The 19,496-nt window shown below is 51.5% G+C and overlaps 1 protein-coding gene across 1 annotated transcript; it reads left to right on the top strand.

The window, feature by feature from the left end:
* The first annotated feature begins 18,468 nt into the window (after positions 1–18,468).
* On the top strand, positions 18,469–19,068 carry LOC147980429 (uncharacterized). The gene has a single exon (XM_087515605.1). It carries the CDS (start codon positions 18,469–18,471, stop codon positions 19,066–19,068), a length of 600 nt encoding a protein of 199 aa, XP_087371731.1.
* The last annotated feature ends 428 nt before the right edge of the window (positions 19,069–19,496 follow it).

Below are 19,496 nucleotides of genomic sequence, written 5' to 3'. Positions count from 1 at the left end.
TAGGTATGCTGACGGGTCGTCCCGCGGAGGAAATGCCCGGGTCTGCGGGTGATCTTTTGTCCGAGTTGTCACATCTGCACGAACAAGTTCGGAAGGTGATGGAGGGTGTTGCCCAGGCCTTGTGGTCGTCCGTCTCCCTGCCAGAGGGCGTTGCCGAGCTTGCGGAGAAGCTCAAGGGAGCACGGCGGCGCTTCCGATTATGGAAGATATCAGCCTGCCGACAGGGTGCCAGAGAAGCCTGGGCCATGGTGAAGACGCGGTATACCAAGGCAGACCCAAATCACATGGCCGAGGTCGGACCTGTGGGGCCCGATGGAAAAGAGACCCCCGTTAGCTTAGTTTATGGGCAAGTAGAATTAGCCGCAAAGTATTCTCAACAGGATTGTAAGCTAGACCGCCTGTTGGATGGTATAGAACAGGAATTTAGTCAGTCTGCATGACTATGTAATTAAAGTGACATGTATAATGCCTTCTAGCTGGATTGTAGATCATTTGTCGTTGCGGACCTTTTCGCTTCAACCTCCGGGCCCAATAGTCCGGAGTGTATCCAAATACCCGCTCAGTTATATAAGAACCGGGGTATGCGTGGAGACCAGGCGTAGGGGTCATTAGTGCTTTATCAGACAAGTGCCCAACTAGTTATGTTATATTACATGGGTAGTAAGAAACATCTTCCAGGGAGAATAATTCCGTTATGGGTTCCTTTCCCTGCGTAAGCATGCCCAAAAGTGCATGTCCGGACTGCGATAGGAAACGTAGGAAAACCATCTGGGGGCAGATATGGACAATAAACAAAAATCATCTTTTGTTCACCGACCGAATATTCCCCTAAGAACGCTAGCTTTCGGCTTCACCCAGTCTGAGGTACACATCCGGCTGACCCGGCAATAACAATCGCAGAGGTGCTCCCCTTATGCCCTAGTCGAATTAACGGGAACGTAGGGCGTAAGTACAAGAGCCAGGCAACCCAGCTTTGCCAAAACTTAAGTCATATCGATGCATATAATGGTGAAAAAAGGTACATGCGGAACTATAACACTTGTGTGGGGTATGAGGCCCAGATAAATAATTTAAGCTTCTGTGAAAGAAGCCCCCAGGTATGAAGAGTGCGGCTAGCACATCTGTAATGTGCAAGCGAGGCACAAGGTGACCCTTGAAGGCCTAGATAAATAATAAAAGAAAGAAAGAAAGAAAGAGAAACAAGACAGATAATGTATATGCAGAAAATGGACAAAGGGAGGGGACTAACATAGAGTCCGGTGCTAGGCGTAGAATCTTCAGAGCCTGGCCGCGTTCCATGGGTTCGGCTCGAGTCGACAAGTCGATGCTTCCCGCAGTCGGTACGCTCCACCGGTCAGAACTTGGTCAATAATGAAGGGACCTTCCCATTTGGGATCGAGCTTGTTCTTTTTCTTATCCGGCAGGCGTAGAACTAGTTCGCCAACGTTATAAGTTTTGGCCCGTACTTCTCTGCTTTGGTATCTGGGAGCCTGTTGCTGATAAAATGCGGAACGGGCTTTGGCTACGCCACGCTCCTCCTCCAGGGTGTCCAAACTGTCCTGCCGATCGAGCTCGGCTTCTCTTTCTTCGTACATGCGCACTCGAGATGAGTCATGAATTATGTCACAGGGCAAGACTGCCTCTGCGTCATACACCATAAAGAAGGGTGTATATCCGGTACTACGATTCGGCATGGTCCGCACCCCTAGAGTACGGAGTCGAGCTCCTCTACCCAGTGCATGTTAGACTCCATTAAGGAGCGCACTAATCTGGGTTTAATGCCGCTCATTATAAGACCGTTTGCTCGCTCGACTTGACCGTTGGTTAGTGGGTGATAGGCTGAAGCATAATCGAGCTTGATGCCCATTTTGCTGCACCAGAGTTTTACCTCGTCGGCCGTGAAGTTCGTGCCATTATCAGTGATGATGTTGTGGGGGACACCATAATGGTGTACAACCCCGGATATGAAGTCTATCACCGGTCCGGATTCGAATGTTTTAACAGGTTTGGCCTCTATCCATTTGGTGAATTTATCCACCATGACCAATAAGTATTTTTTCTTGTGGGTTCCCCCTTTAAGGGGTCCAACCATGTCAAGCACCCAGACCGCAAAGGGCCATGTAATGGGGATTGTTTGGAGGGCGGTAGGTGGCATGTGACATTGATTTGAAAAGAGTTGGCAACCAGCGCAGCGTTGGACCATGTCCTGTGCATCTGCCCGGGCCATTGGCCAATAGAATCCTGTACGGAAGGCCTTGCTTACAAGAGCCCGGGCTGCGGCGTGATGACCGCCGAGTCCGGCGTGAATTTCTGCCAAAAGATTCCGCCTTTCCTCTTCGGAGATGCACCTTTGAAGGACTCCGGTAGTGCTTTTTTTGTACAATTCTCCCTCATGGACCCTGTAGGCCTTGGATCACTGCAGTATGCAGCGTGCCTCGTTTTGGTCCTCCGGAAGTTCCTGTCTAGTTAGGTAGGCTAGGAATGGTTCTGTCCACGGGGCAATAATGGCCATTATTTCGCGGGCTGAAGGTGTTATTTCAGTGGCGGAGCCTCCGATTGTGTCAGAAAGTTCGGTATTGGGTATTTTGGCCAGGTCCGGACTGTTGTTACCGGTGTCCCCTTCCCATACTGCGGATGGCTTGAACATCCTTTCCAGAAATATGTTGGGGGACCGCATCATGTTTTGTGCCGATGCGGGCCAGGATATCCGCCTCCTGATTGTTTTCCCGAGCCACGTGGTGAAATTCAAGCCCCTCAAACCGAGCTGACATTTTTAGGACGACGTTTCGATAGGCCGCCATTTTCAGATCCTTGGCGTCAAAGTCTCCATTTATTTGGGATATTGTGAGGTTTGAATCCCCACGCACCTCCAGGCGTTGAATGCCCATGGAGACTGCCATCCGAAGACCATGCAACAGAGCTTCGTATTCGGTTGCATTGTTGGAGTCTGTATACAATATTTCCAATACGTACTGAACGGTATCTCCGGTTGGGGACGTCAGGACGACGCCAGCCCCTAGACCAGCCAGCATTTCAGAACCGTCGAAGTGCATGATCCAATTGGAGTATGCGCCGTACTCTTTAGGGATTTCGGCCTCCGTCGATTTGGCGACGAAGTCGGCCAATACCTGCGACTTAATGGCTCATTGAGGTTAGTATGTTATGTCAAATGGGAGGAGCTCAATGGCCCATTTGGCAATCCAGCCCGTAGCGTCGTGGTTGTTCATAATATCATTAAGTGGCACTTCCGAGGCTACTGTAATAGAACACTCTTGAAAGTAGTGTCAGAGCTTCCGTAATGCCGGTACTGTGATTTGCATGGAGTGAGGACAGTGGATACATAGTATACTGGCTTTTGAAGATGGAATTTATGTCCGTCTGCTTCTCGTTCGACAACGAGCACCGCGTTTACAACTTGATGAGTTGCCGCAATGTACAACAACATTGGTTCACCGATGTTTGGCGCGGCCAGGATTGGGTTGGTTGCCAAGATGGCCTTTATTTCTTCCAATCCGGTTGTGGCCGCATTCGTCCACTCGAAGTGTTCGGTGCACGGAAGGAGGCGATAAAGGGGTAAAGCCTTTTCTCCTAAGCGGGAGATAAAGCGGCTTAGAGCCGTGACACATCTAGTTAACTTCTGGATTTGTTTGAGGTCTGTTGGGGTAGCCAACTGTGACAAAGCTCGGATTTTGGCCGAATTAGCTTCAATACCTCTACTGGAGACAATGAAACCCAGGAGCTTTCCGGCTGGTACGCCGAAAACGCATTTTTCCGGATTGAGCTTGATGTCGTATGTTCGGAGGTTGTCGAATGTGAGCCTCAAGTCGTCTATCAAAGAGTCGACGTGTTTGGTTTTGACAACCACATCGTCTACGAATGCCTCTACTGTTTTGCCGATTTGTTTCTCCAGACATGTCTGAATCATGCGCTGATATGTTGCGCCGGCGTTTTTGAGCCCAAAAGGCATTGTGTTAAAACAGAAGGGACTATATGGTGTGATTAATGCCGTTGCGGCTTGGTCGGATTCCGCCATCTTGATTTGCTGGTAACCGGAGTATGCCTCGAGGAAACACAATGACTCGTGTCCTTTGGGCAAGGGATCCTTTGGATAAGCTTTATTGAGGTCCTTGAAATCGACACAAAGGCGCCAGGATTTATCCTTATTTGGTACCATCACCAGGTTTGCTAGCCAGTCCGGGTGTTTTATTTCTCTGATGAATCTGGCCTCCAATAACTTGGCTAGTTCCTCTCCCATGGCCTGTCTCTTAGGTTCAGAGAAACACCGAAGAGCTTGCTTGACCAGCTTGAATCCCTTTAGGATATTGAGGCTATGCTCGGCCAGCCTGTGTGGGATTCCTGGCATGTCTGAGGGATGCCAGGCGAATATGTCCCAATTCTCGCGCAGGAACTCTCGTAGTGCGGCGTCCACGACGGGGTTTAACTGTGCCCCGATGGAGGCTGTTTTTGTAGGGTCCGTTGGGTGGACTTGGAATGTGACTATTTCATCCGCTGGTTTGAAAGAGGTGCACTTGGATCTCTTGTCGAGTATCACGTCGTCCCTGTCCACTGTAGAGCGTAGCATGGTTAATTCCTCGGCCGAGAGAGCTTCGGATAATGCCTCGAGGGACAGTGTGGCTGTTTTGTTTTCGGCGCGGAGTGCTGTGTCCGGATCACTGGCGAGAGTGATGATTCCGTTGGGCCCGGGCATTTTGAGCTTCATGTACCCGTAATGGGGTACGGCTTGAAAGATTGTGAACGCCTCCCGTCCTAAAAGAGCGTGATAACCAGTTCTGAACGGGGCCACTTGGAATGTAATTTCTTCGGACCTATAATTATCCTGCGTGCCGAATACCACATCTAGTGTGATTTTCCCAGCACAGCGTGCTTCCCGACTGGGGATAATTCCTCTAAAGGTTGTGCTACTTTGCTCGATGCAGTTCCAGTCTATTTCCATCTTTTTAAGAGTTTCCTCATAGATGAGGTTTAATCCGCTGCCGCCATCCATGAGTACTTTGGTGAGTCGAAAGCATTCCATGATTGGACCGAGGACCAGTGCGGCTGGTGCTCGGGCTGTTCGGAATTTAGGTTCGTCACTGCCATTGAAGGTAATAGCCGTGTCACCCCATAGATTTATTGCTGCTACGTGGTAGATTTCGGCCGTGCTACGGAGTGTTCGCTTGCGCCTATTATTTGACGCGAAGGTCTCAAAGACTGTTGACACCGTATTGTTATCCACGGGATGGTGCTCTATGGTATTTGTGATAAGAAGATCCTCACCACTTTTGGCCACCTGTCGGAGTATCCAACATGCTCTAAGGCTGTGCTTGGTATTGTATCCGCTGTACTATGAATTTTGCAGGGTCCGTTGAGCCATCCCTCCAGTACGGTTCCATGCCGTGTAGAGGGTTTTTGTTTCTTTACAAGTAGCTCGGCTGTCTTATTATAGTGCAGCCTTTTACTTCAGACTGGGTGTATATTCAGAGCCGGATTATCCCAAAATTTCATTTCGGTTTTCCAGGTGCTTTCCATCGCACAGTACTTTTGTACTATGCACGCCAAGTCAGCAAAGCGTGATATGTCACGGCGACTTAAGGCGTTAAGGATTCCCTTGTCCATGCAATTATTGCAGAAAAGTGAGACTACATCTTCCTCGCGACAGTCCTTAACCTTGTTCAATATAAGGAGGAATCTGGCCCAATAATGATGTATTGTTTCATGGGGCTCTTGCCTGATGTGGGAAAGATCGTTCATGTCTGGGTGGGTGGGTGGATTTGAGTCTGAATCCCTACCCGATCTGAGACCCAGGGGCCGAGGAGTTTCCAATCTTGGAAGTTCGGGTTCCAGAGTGTTACCCGATGAATTTGGTCCGCTGCCTCATTCTAGGTTCAGGGCTTGGGTGATGTCCTCCCGTAAGCGGGTATCCGGCTCGGAGAGCTGAGGAATCCAGACATAGTTAGTCCTGAAAATAGAGGAAAAGTTGCCGCATTTTTCCTCCACCACCGCAATGTGATGGGTGACCGGTGGAGAGTTAATCTCCCTTTGATCGGGTTTAAGCCCAATCCAATCATAGTCCGTAGCAACTCCCAAGGTGGCGATGCGATCCAAGAGTTTGTTTAGGGAAGAGAACTCCATTGGATCCATCTGCTCGGCGACTTCCGAGCCGACGTGGAGGCTATTTTTGATGACCTGAGAAGTCATCATCGGTGCAGCAGCCGAACGGGCAGTCATGACGAGACTGCCTAGCCGGAGAGTTTGGCCGACAGCTAGAGCTCCCCCGGCGGTAATGTTGCTTTTAACAACGAGACGAGGCAACCTTCCTTACAGCGACGTCACAGAGGAACTCTCAATGAAAGCACCAATGTCGGTGTCAAAACCGGCGGATCTCGGGTAGGGGGTCCCGAACTATGCGTCTAAGGCGGATGGTAACAGGAGGCAGGGAACATGATGTTTTACCCAGGTTCGGGCCCTCTTGATGGAGGTAAAACCCTACGTCATGCTTGATTTATTCTTGATGATATGGGTATTACAAGAGTTGATCTACCACGAGATCGAAGAGGCTAAACCCTAGAAGCTAGCCTATGGTATGATTGTATGTTTTCCTACGGACTAAAACCCTCCGATTTATATAGACACCGGAGGGGGCTGGGGTTACACAAGGTCGGTTACAAAGGAGGAGATATACATATCCGTATTGCCTAAGCTTGCCTTCCACGCCAAGTAGAGTCCCATCCGGACACGAGACAAAGTCTTCAATCTTGTATCTTCATAGTCCAACAGTCCGGCCAAAGGATATAATCCGGCTGTCCGGAGACCCCCTAATCCAGGACTCCCTCAACCCCACTTATATTGGCTGTACAACCAGTGACACAAAACGTAGGACCAACTCCAGCAGACTATACCCATACTTCACTGGCCACACCACTAGCCCCACCACACAGGACCTGCACTCCAGCAAAAGGTATACAAATTTCATTTGCCATAGCACTAGCTGTACCATAGAAAACTCCCTCTCCTACAAAAAGTACAACAAGTCCACTGGTCGAAGACCTATCCCAACTGCAGAGACGGACAATTCCTGCAGATTGGAACCCCATTCCATTTATTCCCAGTTTAAAAGACAATGCTTTCAATGTTGTTAGGGACTACGTGCATATATTCCCATCATGGGAAGATTATTGTGAAGACAAACACCATTTTCACATCTTCCTGTCCAACTTACGTGTAAGTGCTATTATTCATGGTTATTATTTTCCTGTTTTCTGCTGATTGAACACCTGAATGATTTACATTACCTTGTTGTAACTAGGTGAGGGTCAATCTGGATAGTCATGACAAGCAAAGCTTGCTTGCGCTTTTCAAGGAAGCATTGTAGCAGTATCAGTGTTACCTGAGGAAATCACACTTTGATGGCAAGTATATAAATGAATTCCTGGTGATGTCTCGTGTGCTGAATTTAGAAGTCAGTGAATGGAAAAACCTTGTTATGCACTGGTCTCGTTCCCAGGATGAGGTACTGTCTATGAAATCACATGACAATTTGAACTTCTACTTTTCCGCATGTGCCTTACGGATCTTTTTTGCAGGAAATCTGCTTGAAAAGAATTCTGGTTTGACAAGAACGATAGGATATCTCAAATATGCTCCCCGCTGCTTTGCTCTTGTTAGTACCTATTGTCCTGTATCACTGTACTTGCATACATACCTGGTTCATTATGTGACAGCAGTATGCATGATAGCTTGCTTATCAATTGTTCGCTCCAAATTATCTGATCTGTATGAATGGTTACATTAGTGTAGAATATATCCAATGCCAATATTTTTTTAGCTCTGCATTGTTCTTGTAAGTACATGTTGTCCTTTATCAGTGTAATTATAATGATAGGTAGTTGTTCATGTACCATCACTCTACAGCTTATTTTCGTTTGCCCTCCATTTTCTACACATCAGATCTATATTTACTCTTACCATAAGGTTGGTACTGAAGAAGTTTAGCTCTGCATTGCTCTTGGCTGTACATTTTTCCTGTATCGCTGCACTTACATTTATAGCTACTTGGTTATGTAGCATCACTCTTCATCTTATCTTAAATATTCTCCATTCTTTCGTATATTATCACATCTATATTTACTCTTAACAAAATTTAGAATAAAGGCAATGCTTTTGAAGAAGATTCTATGGTAAACTTCTTGAATTGCCCCCCATCAGCATGGACAAGGCCTTTATAGAGTCTGTCTTCACCAATAATGTAAGTTTATCCATCTCAAGCCTTCAAACTTTGTTGTATATATTTGGTTAGGCATGACTGCAACAACTGTTTATTTTTTGGTGTTTGCATCAAATTGCTTGTTTAAAGTTTATTATATGTAGTTCATAAACAAAAGTTCGTCCTTTCTCAATTTAAGTTTTCAGTTGTACAACCAAGTTCCTTCTTCATACCATGTAAATTAAATTATACAAAGCAAGTGATCTTCTTTTGCACTGCATGTATGCTTCTGTTCTTCATCTGTAATCCAGTGGTGTCGTGAACCTACCCACTACAACACAATGTCATATTCTGCAATGTCTTAACTATGAAAAATGTCATATCATTCTACTATTATTTAAACCGTCTCTTTATTTGCCAATCTGAAATGGTATAAATTGACAGCACTCTAACCATTGATACTTATGAGTTCTTGATCTGTAATCCAGTGGTGTCGTGAAGCTGCCAACTCCTTCACAATGTCATTTCCTGCCATGTCTTGACCTGAACAATACCATATTGTGTTAATGCAAATTTAAACCGTGTCACTTTATTCGTCAGTAAGAAATGTGATGAATTGTCAGCACAGATACTTTTATGTGCAAAACCTGTCATCTGTCTGCTTGTTTATCTTTCAGAGTGAGGAAGATATAAGTGTTGAACAAGTGCAGTCTCATCATCTTGCTCAGCTGCTTGCGCTGCAGCTCCCTAGTAGGGCTAACCTTTCTTGAACTCTATTGAAGTGCTGTCAGTTTTGTATATTATTTTGTCGGCGTGTTTATTTGCACTGGTGGCGATCTTTGATGCCCAGTGTATGTAATCTGCTGTCTGCTTGTGCTTTATAATCATAGTGGCGAACTTTGATGCCCAGTGGTTGTAATATGCCGTAATTTATTTATTGTATAGTATAGCTTTTTTCTTATTCAAGATGCTGCAGTTATTTTACTATATATATCCTGTCTTAGCAGTAAACCGGCCAAACCGTAAAATTACGGTACATAATCGGGCCGTCATGCAATCACGATGTAGGTTGGGCCTGAAATGTGCCGATCAGCTCACGGGCCGGCAGTAGCCCGAAATGAACCCCGGCCCATGATTGTGCGAATCAAATCATAGGCTTTTAATAGGCCGAAAAATTGTCTCAGTCCTTGTTTGGCCCAATCAGATATCGGCTGTGCGCAGGCTGGATGCAAACCGAGCCGTAGTTAGGCCCAACTATATGACGGGCTTTTAACATGCTGAAATTAATATAGGGCCAAAATGTTAAACGGGCCCTTTACAGGCCAAAACTAATATCAGGCCGAATTACTAAGTGGGCCTTTAGCAAGTGGGCCCAAAAGCATAGTGTCCAGTTGACGGGCCGAATCTGATATGGGCCATAATTAGGCCCAAAACCTCTTAAAGGGCCGGCCCTTATCTGGGCAGTAATTTGGCCCAGAACGTGGTAGGCTTTTAACGGGCCGGATCTCATATGGGCCACTATTAGGCCCGAAGCATGGCAGGCCATTAATAGACCGTATCAAATATGGGCCGGCATTTGGCCCAAAACATGGTAGCCAGTTAACGGGCCGGCCTACTAGGGTCCTCAAAATCTTGTGGGACTACAGCTGGGCCGGCCCATTAATGTCAGCGAAATCTTGTGGGCCTTTAGCTGGGCTAGCCCATTATGATCCACAAGAATTTTGTGGGCTTTACCTGGGCCGGCCTATTATGGCACACAAAAATCTTGTGGGCCTGTACCTGGGCCGGCCCATTATGGACCGTGAAATCTTGTGGGCCTTTAGCTAGGCCATCCCATTACGGTCCACAAAATCTCGTGGGCCTTTAGCTGGGCCGGCCCATTATGGTCCGCAAAACCTTGTGGGCCTTTAGTTGGGCCGGACCATTTAAATTTGTTGGGTCGTGCCACGTATCGACGTATCATAGGCGCCTTTTGTCCAATGAGTGGATGACACCTATCCAGACGATGAGCCGACACATGTTTCCTCTAGCCAATGATGATTTTACACGTGGAAAATCCCCATTGGTCAGGGCTGTTAACGGGTTATCGGATCCAAAACCTGACCCGATAGCTTAACGGCGTTCCGTTACGATGGATGCCACGTGTCAGTCACCCTTGACGAAAGCACTTCTGTGACGCGCGATTTATCATTATGGAAGTGGACACCTCCGTGATGATAATTTTGGTAATGGCATGGAACACTTCTACGACAGCACAGGTATGACTATCTTGATTCTGTCATAAATTTTTCATGGATGTACATGCATGACAAAAAAAGCGACCTGCTGTGACAAACACATATCATCACGGAAGTGTATTTTTTTGTAGTGATGGATACATTCCAAATTGCTAGCTACGAAATTGAATACATGTCGAATTCAACATAAAGGGGGTTTCGAAGATTCGAATTCATAGGAAGTGCATTCATCTATTTGAACCCGAGATAATGGCATTTGTAAATCAGATGTAAAAGGGGGCATCAATCTTTGTTGTGAGTTTGAACATGCTATATATATTCATACGCATATCTAACTTTTTGTTTGCAACCAAGGAGATTATATCTGGAACCATGCATGAACTGAGGTAAGTCGCATATTTTTTAATATATACTCATGTACAATGTATATTCAAATGTACCCCCTCCATTCCAAAATAATTGTAGCTATAGGACTTTCTAGAGTAAAGATTTGTGAAGTTTGACAAATCCTGAAAGTTCAATTCAAGAGAACCGAAAACATTAATGCTTCTGCTCCCAAATATTGAATGAAGCGCCAAATAGGACTCTGGTCACCCAAAACCGCGCGATACTAATGTTTTGGTGGTAGGAAATTACTGTCGTGACTCTGGCCCGTGTAGCCTATCGGCCCGATGTCCAATGGTCTAAACCAGGGTAGGTTTGTAACTTCACCAAGACGCAAGTCTCAACCGCCTCCGAGAAGCATTCATACGCCGTGGGCGCCTACCCATGCGCTCGGCCGAAATCTATCCCGCCCACATTTGGGACACCTGACATGAATGTCCTACCCCCAACCCGCAATATGTCCAAAATTTTAGATGGGGGCAAAGTTTGTAACTTTCCTAAAATTTCAAACAAGTGCGTCTCAAACCGAAACATTGTTCCCCCTTAGTTCCCCGCCTCCCTCCGTTTCCCCATCCATACTCCGTGGGCGTGAAAACGCCCTCTCCACCAGCCGCGAAACCCTAGCCTCCTCCATCCTCCACCCCATAGCAGCCAATCCACCGCCGCCCTCCTCCATCACGCTGAAGCCGGTACCCTGACGTCGTCGTCCAACACAACCACAACCGCAACGCCCTCAAGAACTTAGCAGCTGAAGCCGAGGCAGAGCTGCCTCCACGACACCGGCGCCGACGTGCACCGTACTAGAACCACTCCGACCACGCCATCCTGCGCCTCACTGCTGCGGCTCCACTGTCGCAACCGTTGTCAGAGTAAATGACCATGGGTAGCCTAGCCAGCTTCCCCTGGCACTTCAGAAAAATTATAGGCTGATCAAGCCTCCAAGCGTCCAATACATGGGGCCGCCTTCCCCCAGCCGGCTACCTCTCAAGCCGGCTACGCAAAGGCGGCCCAGCCCTGAAATCTTTGAGAAACAAGACCACGAGGAGGCCGACTTCCAGAAGCCGGCCATGAAAAGGCCGACTCCCAGGAGCCGGCCCCTCAGTAGGCGGCTAAGATCTTGCCCTCAGAGTCTGCACCCACATAACAGCGACAAGACGGGGCGTGGCTACAGTAAAGCCTGCCACCCCCGAATCTCAGCACACGCATGGCCACAGTGCACCGTACGGGACGGCCATCACCCGTCCGGCGCGGCACTGTTGCCGCGATGACCGTGACGTCACCCACGGCGAGCGGTCAGTACGACCCATGGGTGGCGGTCCCCCTCTGTCAGGGAGATCCCAAAGGCGGCCAGGCTTCCCACAGTCGGCCAAGGGTATGGCTGCCTTCCAATAGCCGGCCAGCTCTCTCACTCCAAGGAGGTGCTTCATTGAGGTGACAAGAGAAGGTAAGGCTACAGTGATGAGCCGCCTCGCAGCGGCACTGTAGCCATGCTTACCATGACAAAGCCATCATCACCAAGGGCACGGTAACAGTAACCAGCCCCGACAGGACCCCCGAGCGGTGGGGTCGGCCTGTCGATCAAAGGGTCGGCAGCCGGCGGGCCCACTAGTCGGCGGAGAAGCCGGCGGGCGTAGACACCGACGGCCAGGGCCCACGCCTAGCCGGATTACCATTGTACCCCTAGGGGGTAGGCCTATATAAACCCCGGGTTCCCATGCAGGGGAGATCGCTCTTTGGAAAGTTTTTAGACACCACAAGGAGAAGAGGAGCGGGCTGGCCTGGCCCTCCTTCATCCTTTCACCGAACAGCTCAAGGAGCATTCTGTAGCTACCCATCGAGCTAGTGATCATGCGGAGACCCCGCAGAGCAGCATTAGGGGTGTTATCTCCACGGAGAGCCCTGAAGCTGGGTAAGATTCGCTGGCGTGCATGTCTTCGCCTTATCCCGTTTCCAGGCACCGGCGATGTTTTATTGGCTCCCACAATGATAAGCCATCCTTTGGCATATGTCGCACCAACCACCCGACATTTGGCGCCCACCGTGGGGCCAGGTGCACCGTCGTCCGGAGACCTGTTCTGGACGGGAACCCTCTTCCTTCCCAATGTGCGTAGCCAGCCCGGCTCGCCCGATGGCGCTTGCCCTGACGCGCTGCAAGACGTTGCCGACGCCTGCGCGACAAGTTGCCTCGCCGATCTTCTTGGCAAGGCCCGCATCTTCGACGAGCCTGCATCCAACGCGGGCACAGACTGCCCCGAGAGCCACCTTGTCAGCCTCCTCGACCAACTCCATGTCTCCGGCGAGCTTGCCGCGGACTTAGAGTCGGTTGGCTCCACCGACCCGATGCTTGTCAACTACGACATGGCATCCCTTGACGCCTTCCCCACCAACGTGGTGGTCATCAACGACCCTCTTCCTCGAGCCGACAGCAGTGGTAGTGCCATCACCGAGGTACTGGTCATCAGCCATGGCGCCCCCTCAGGCGAAAACGCCCACGACTCTCTATAAACGGTGCTGCAGGACTTGTCCGTCCCCGTCCCGGCCGACGCGGATGCCAAGACATTGGAGGCGCGCCGCCTCGCCCTCGTTGCAGAGGGCCATAAGCTCGCCACCATGAGACGCCTCACCGAGGCTCACCAACGCGAGGTCGACCGTTCCGCCTTCGGCACGCCGCCTCCCGAAGGGCCGAGCCACGTCGGCATCATCAAGAAACATGGTGCGGCTATCGCCAACATGCTGGGAGCAGACCGCCCTGTCTATGCCACGCCTCTCGAGAACTTGCGCGCCAACCAGGCGGCCGCAGACGAGTTGAATGGGCTGGAGCCTGACGAGCTCCCCTACATGACCAGACGCATCCAGCAACTTATCGAAGCGGCCACGGAGTGGCACGAAGCCGGCGTCCGCGCCGAGAGTCCTCCACAGTGCCGAGAGCACGGTGCGACGTCCCGAACCCCGACCACGGGCAACGCCCGCGCAAGAAAAGAAAAAGAGTCGGCTGTCAGCCACAGCCGGACTCGAATCTCCATCGAGCATGATGTAGAGGGCCGCCCTCGAGCCGTAGAGTGGCGGGGCAACCCCCCTCCTCCTCCGCCTCATGGGGAGAGATACCCTACCCCTGCCGCCTGTCACGCATCCGACCCTCAGCGGCCGGCTGGGTCGCCGCGAAGGAGTCGGCGAGAATGATGCTCGCCACCGGATCGACCGCCTTGCGCGATCCCTGGCCCTGCAAGAAGAAGATGATGTCCGCCCGTCTTGCTTCGGCCCCCGCATCCGCGATGAGCCCTTCCCCAAAGGGTTCTCGCTCCCAAGAGACACACCCAAGTACAACGGCTCCGTGAAGCCGGAAGATTGGTTGATCGACTACTCCACCGCGGTTAGCATCGCAAACGGCAACATGCGTGTTGCCGTAAAATATGTGCCCCTCATGCTCCAAGGCACGGCGCGCACCTGGCTCAATAGCCTCAAGCTTTACAATGTCAATAGCTGGCTAGACTTCACTGAAGCCTTCATACGCAACTTCACCAACACCTACAAGCGGGCTCCCAAGCCCCGACAGCTCTCCTTGTGTGTCCAAGGGCCCAACGAATCGACTCGCGACTACCTCACGCGTTGGGCCGAGCTCCGGAATTCCTGCGAGGGAGTGCACGAGGTCCAAGCTATAGAGTACTTCACCGCCGGGTTCCAAGAAGGCACCCTCCTCAAGCATCGACTCCTCTGCGACGAGCTGGCTACGCTTCACGAGCTGCTGGTCATAGCCGACAAATGCGCTGTCGGATTTCGGGTTCCGGCAGACCCTTGAGGTTCGAACACTGGGGTGCGCGCGGAGATTTCGCCTTCTACCTACCTGCACCCCTCCGCCTCGCTAAGATCTAAGCTATGGAAAGAACAGCACAAGAGACACAGGGTTTATACTGGTTCGGGCCACCGTTGTGGTGTAATACCCTACTCTAGTGTGTGGTGTGGTGGATTGCCTCTTGGGCTGATGATGATGAGCAATACAAGGAAGAACAGCCTCGCGAGGGTCTGTTCTTGGCTGGGGGGATGAACTGCTAGGAGCAGTTCAGTCACCCTTCTCTCTCTCTCTCTCTTCTCGATTCTCTCTCTGATTTCGATCCGATCTCCGATCCCCTCTACCCTGGGGGTGGCTAGTCCTATTTATAGGCAAAGGCCCTGGGCCTCTTCCCAAATATTGAGTGGGAAGGGCGCCAACAATTGGCCATTTTGAAGGGGAACATCTGGTACACTTATCCTGACTAAAGTTGGTCCTCGCCTGCCAAAGGCTCTGGTGGTGACGCTGGCTTGGGCTCCACAATGACTTCCTCCCTGCCATTGGACTGGTCTTGGTCTCGTTGCACCGACACGGGTGCCTTTGCTTGATGCTCTCGCCTGCGCTTGCTCCCTTTGCACCAAAGAGGAAAGGAGGACACTGCGCGGCTGGCGCCCGCCTGGCGCCTTTGGTCGTCATGGCTTGCGTCACGGGCACCTTGCGAGGTACCCCGCCTTGATCTCTCCGCCTCCTCGCGAGCCAGCCTGATGAGGACGTGCCTGAGGAAGCTCCATGTCGTCCACCCCGCGAGGCTTGGCCCCTCGCGAGGGTCTTGGGTCTATGTTGATGAAGATGGGCCGCGCTGGGCCCCCTTTAGAGCCACGCCGTAGGCCGCAGGCAGGCAAGTCTGGGGACCCCCGTTCCTAGAACGCCAACATACGCCATAGCTGATTCCTCGATGAGGACCGAGCTCCGAGTAGACGCCTCCGGGAAGGTGCTCGCTCCAAGTCCCAAGACGCCGGCTGGAGAGTCCGGTCTACGCTCGTACCAGAACGACCACAAGCGCAAGGCTCCCCTGCCACCTTCCGCCAGTCGGCAGGTGGCCACAGTCGAAGAGGAACAACTCGAAGGGCGGCCCGCACCCAAGAAGCAGAAGGGCGGCAGGCCGGCTTGGCAGCCGGCTTTCTCCTACGAGCAAGCACTTGATGCCCCCTGCAAGTTTCACAGCGGCGCAAAGCCTTCAAACCACACGACCAGAAAATGCCATTGGCTCACATGGATCTCCAAGGGTGAGGGGATGGCGCCACCTCCGCCTGCTGGTCAGCCGCCTTTGGCTTCCCCGCAGCCGGCCGCTCGACCAGCGATCGGGGCAGTTCAAGACGAGTACCCCAACGAGCATGCCGCCTACGTCGTCTTTACAAGCCAGCCAGAATATCGGCGTAGCCGACGCTGATAAAACCAAGAAGTCAACACTGTCGCCTCCAACAACCCAGAGTTCATGCAATGGTCAGAAAGGCCTATTAGCTGGAGCCGAACAGATCACCCAGAGGTGATGCCGTCTCCCGGCTCTTACGCATTGGTTCTGGACGCCACCCTCGCTACGGAAAGGCGAGCCGCCCGTTTCTCCCGTGTGCTGATAGATGGTGGGAGCAGCATCAATATCCTACACCGTGACACCATGGAGAAGCTGAGCATCAAGACAAAGCAGCTCATGCCCAGTCTGACTGTATTCCATGGTATCGTACCTGGCTTGTCCTGCTCCCCAATCGGCAAGATCAAGATAGATGTCCTCTTCGGGGACAAGGATCATTTCCGCCGAGAGCCCTTACCACGTGTTGCTTGGCCGACCTGCCCTGGCCAAGTTCATGGTTGTACCCCATTATGCCAACCTCAAGATGAAGATACCAAGTTCCAAGGGCATCATCACCATAGCCGGAGACTACAAGAAATCCTTCGAGTGCGCGGCTGCCAGCAGCCGGCTGGCCGAGTCCCTTGTAATTGCTGAAGAGAAGAAGATACTGGACTGAGTCGTGGCCATGGCCGGCAAGCAGCCGGCCCTGTCCCCCGACCCCAAGGAATGTGGTGCCCAAGGTTCTTTTCAGCCGGCCAAAGAAACAAAGAGGGTACCTCTGGACCCAGATCACCCAGAAAGGTTTGCCACCATCGGGGCAAACCTGGACAACAAATAGGAAGGCGAGCTCGCCGATTTCCTCCGTGAGAATCGGGACATTTTCGCATGGTCCCCCAAGGACATGCCGAGTGTGCCGAAGGAATGCGCCGAGCACAAGCTACATGTCCGAGAAGGTGCAAAACTAGTCAAATAGCCTCTCCGCCGACTATCGGAGGAGAAGAGAAGGATTGTAGGAGAATATATAGCCCGACTTCTGGTAGCCGGCTTCATTATGGAAGTTTTCTTCCCAGATTGGCTCGCCAACCCGGTCCTCGTGCTGAAGAAAAATAACAAGTGGTGCATGTGTATAGACTACACTAGCCTTAACAAGGCTTGCCTCAAAGATCCCTTTTCCTTGCCAAGGATTGATCAAGTAAGAGACTCCACAGCCGGATGCGAGTTATTGAGCTTCTTGGATGCTTACTCAGGCTACCACCAGATAAAGTTGGATCCAGCTGACCGCCTGAAAACCGCCTTCATCACACCATTCGGAGCCTTCTGCTACCTGACTATGACATTCGGCTTGAGAAATGCCGGTGCCACTTTTCAGCATTGCATGCAGAAATGCCTCCTCAAGCAGCTCGGCAGAAATGCCGACATCTATGTATACGATATTGTAGTGAAGATGGAGAAGCGCGGCACCTTGCTGGAAGACCTCAGAGAAACATTTGAAAACTTACGCCGATTCCAAATCAAGCTCAACCCCGAGAAATGCGTGTTCGGGGTACCAGCCGGCCAGCTCCTAGGCTTCCTAGTCTCCGAACGCGGCATTGAGTGCAACCCAACGAAGATCAAGGCCATAAAGAGAATGGAGATTCCCACCAAGCTGCGGGATGTACAGAAGTTCATCGGATGCTTGGCTTCCCTGAACCGCTTCATCAGCCGGCTCGGAGAGAAAGCCCTCCCCCTCTACCGAATCATGAAGAAGTCCACTCATTTCGAGTGGAACGACCAGGCGGACCAAGCCTTCCACGAGCTAAAGAAGATGCTGACCACACCGCCTGTCTTGGTGGCACCGGCTGAAGAGGATCCCATGCTCCTTTACATTGCCGCTACTAGCCGGGTGGTCAGCACTGTCATCATAGTCCAGCGGCCAGAAGAAGGCTGGGCTCAGCCAGTTCAGAGGCCGGTGTATTATTTAAGCGAAGTCTTATCCACATCGAAGTAGAACTACCCACACTACCAGAAGATGTGCTACGGTGTGTACTTCGCTGCCAAGAAGCTCAAGCCTTATTTTCAAGAGCACCCCATCACGGTCGTATGTACTGCCCCGCTCGCCGAGATCATAGGCAGCCGGGATGCATCCGGCCGAGTGGCCAAATGGGCCATTGAGCTGGCCCCCTACACGATCTTCTACCAGCCCCGCACCGCTATTAAGTCCCAGGCGCTGGCCGACTTCCTCGTCGATTGGGCCGAAACCCAATACCTGCCACCGGCTCCCGACTGCACTCACTGGTGGATGCACTTCGATGGGTCCAAGATGCACACTGGCTTAGGAGCCAGCATCGTCCTCACCTCTCCCAAGGGTGACATGCTCAAGTATACATTGCAAGTTCATTTTGCCGCCTCCAACAATGTGGCCGAGTACGAGGCGCTCATACACGGGCTCCGGCTAGCCAAAGAGCTCGGCATCCGCCGGATCTTGTGCTATGGCGACTAGGATTTGGTGGTCCAACAGTCATCCGGTGACTGGGGCGCCAAAGACGCAAACATGGCGAGCTATCATTTCTTCATCCAGCAAATCAGTGGATATTTTGAAGGATGTGAGTTCCTTCATGTACCACATGCCGACAACATGCAAGCAGATGCCCTGGCACGAGTAGGATCCACCCGGCAAGCCATACCAGCCAGCGTTTCTCTCCACCGCCTCCTCAAGCCGTCTCCAGAATCTGATTCCATCTTTGTGCCGCCTTACCCCAACGCAGTCGGATCCGACTTGGGAAACCAAGCAGGTGGCGCGGGGACTCCAACAGGCGGCCCGGGAACTGCCATAGTCGCACCCGGCCCGGGGAATTCGGAACTCGGTCCGGGGGCAACTGCAGCTGACCCAGGGACTGCATCAACACAACAGGCGATGGCCGACTTCGACTCCAACTCTTCACCACCCAGCCCACCCGCCCCTATCACAGTGGCAATCCTGACAATAGAAGAAGTCACAGCTCCATCATGGGCCCAGCCCATCCTCAACTTCTTGGTAAACAGAGAGCTGCCAACCGAGGAGATCTCAGCAAGACAAGTTCAACGCCGAGCCGGAGCCTACACAATCGTCAGCCGAGAGCTTATTAGGCGCAGCGTCACTGGAGTCTTCTAGCGCTGCGTCGAACCAGAGAAGGGCATAGCAATCCTCAGGGACATCCACCAAGGCGAATGCGGCCACCACGCAGCCTCAAGATCACTCGTCACCAAGGCTTTTCGCCATGGGTTTTTCTGGCCGACTGCTTTGGAAGACGCCAAGGAACTAGTCAAACACTGCAAAGGGTGCCAAGTTTTCAGCTCCAAGCAACACCTGCCGGCTTCTGCACTCAAGACCATCCCCCTCACCTGGCCCTTTGCCGTCTGGGGGCTGGACATGGTGGGCCCATTCAAGACGGCGCGCGGCGGCATGACGCATCTGCTCGTCGCTGTGGACAAATTTACCAAGTGGATTGAGGCAAAGCCGATCAAGAAGCTGAATGGCCGACTGCCGTCACCTTCATCACAGATATTACAACCCAGTATGGCGTACCACATAGCATCATC

The sequence above is a fragment of the Triticum urartu genome, chromosome 3A (assembly GCF_056163025.1).
Source record: "Triticum urartu cultivar PI428250 chromosome 3A, HENAU_Tu73, whole genome shotgun sequence".
NCBI classification, from domain to species: domain Eukaryota; kingdom Viridiplantae; phylum Streptophyta; class Magnoliopsida; order Poales; family Poaceae; genus Triticum; species Triticum urartu.
Note: the sequence above shows the minus strand (reverse complement) of the source record. Positions and strands in the feature narration are given on the sequence as shown.

What these genes read in the sequence shown, in the direction of transcription:
- LOC147980429 (XM_087515605.1), top strand. Translation starts at nt 18,469, where the DNA reads ATGGCGAGCTATCATTTCTTCATCCAGCAAATCAGTGGATATTTTGAA.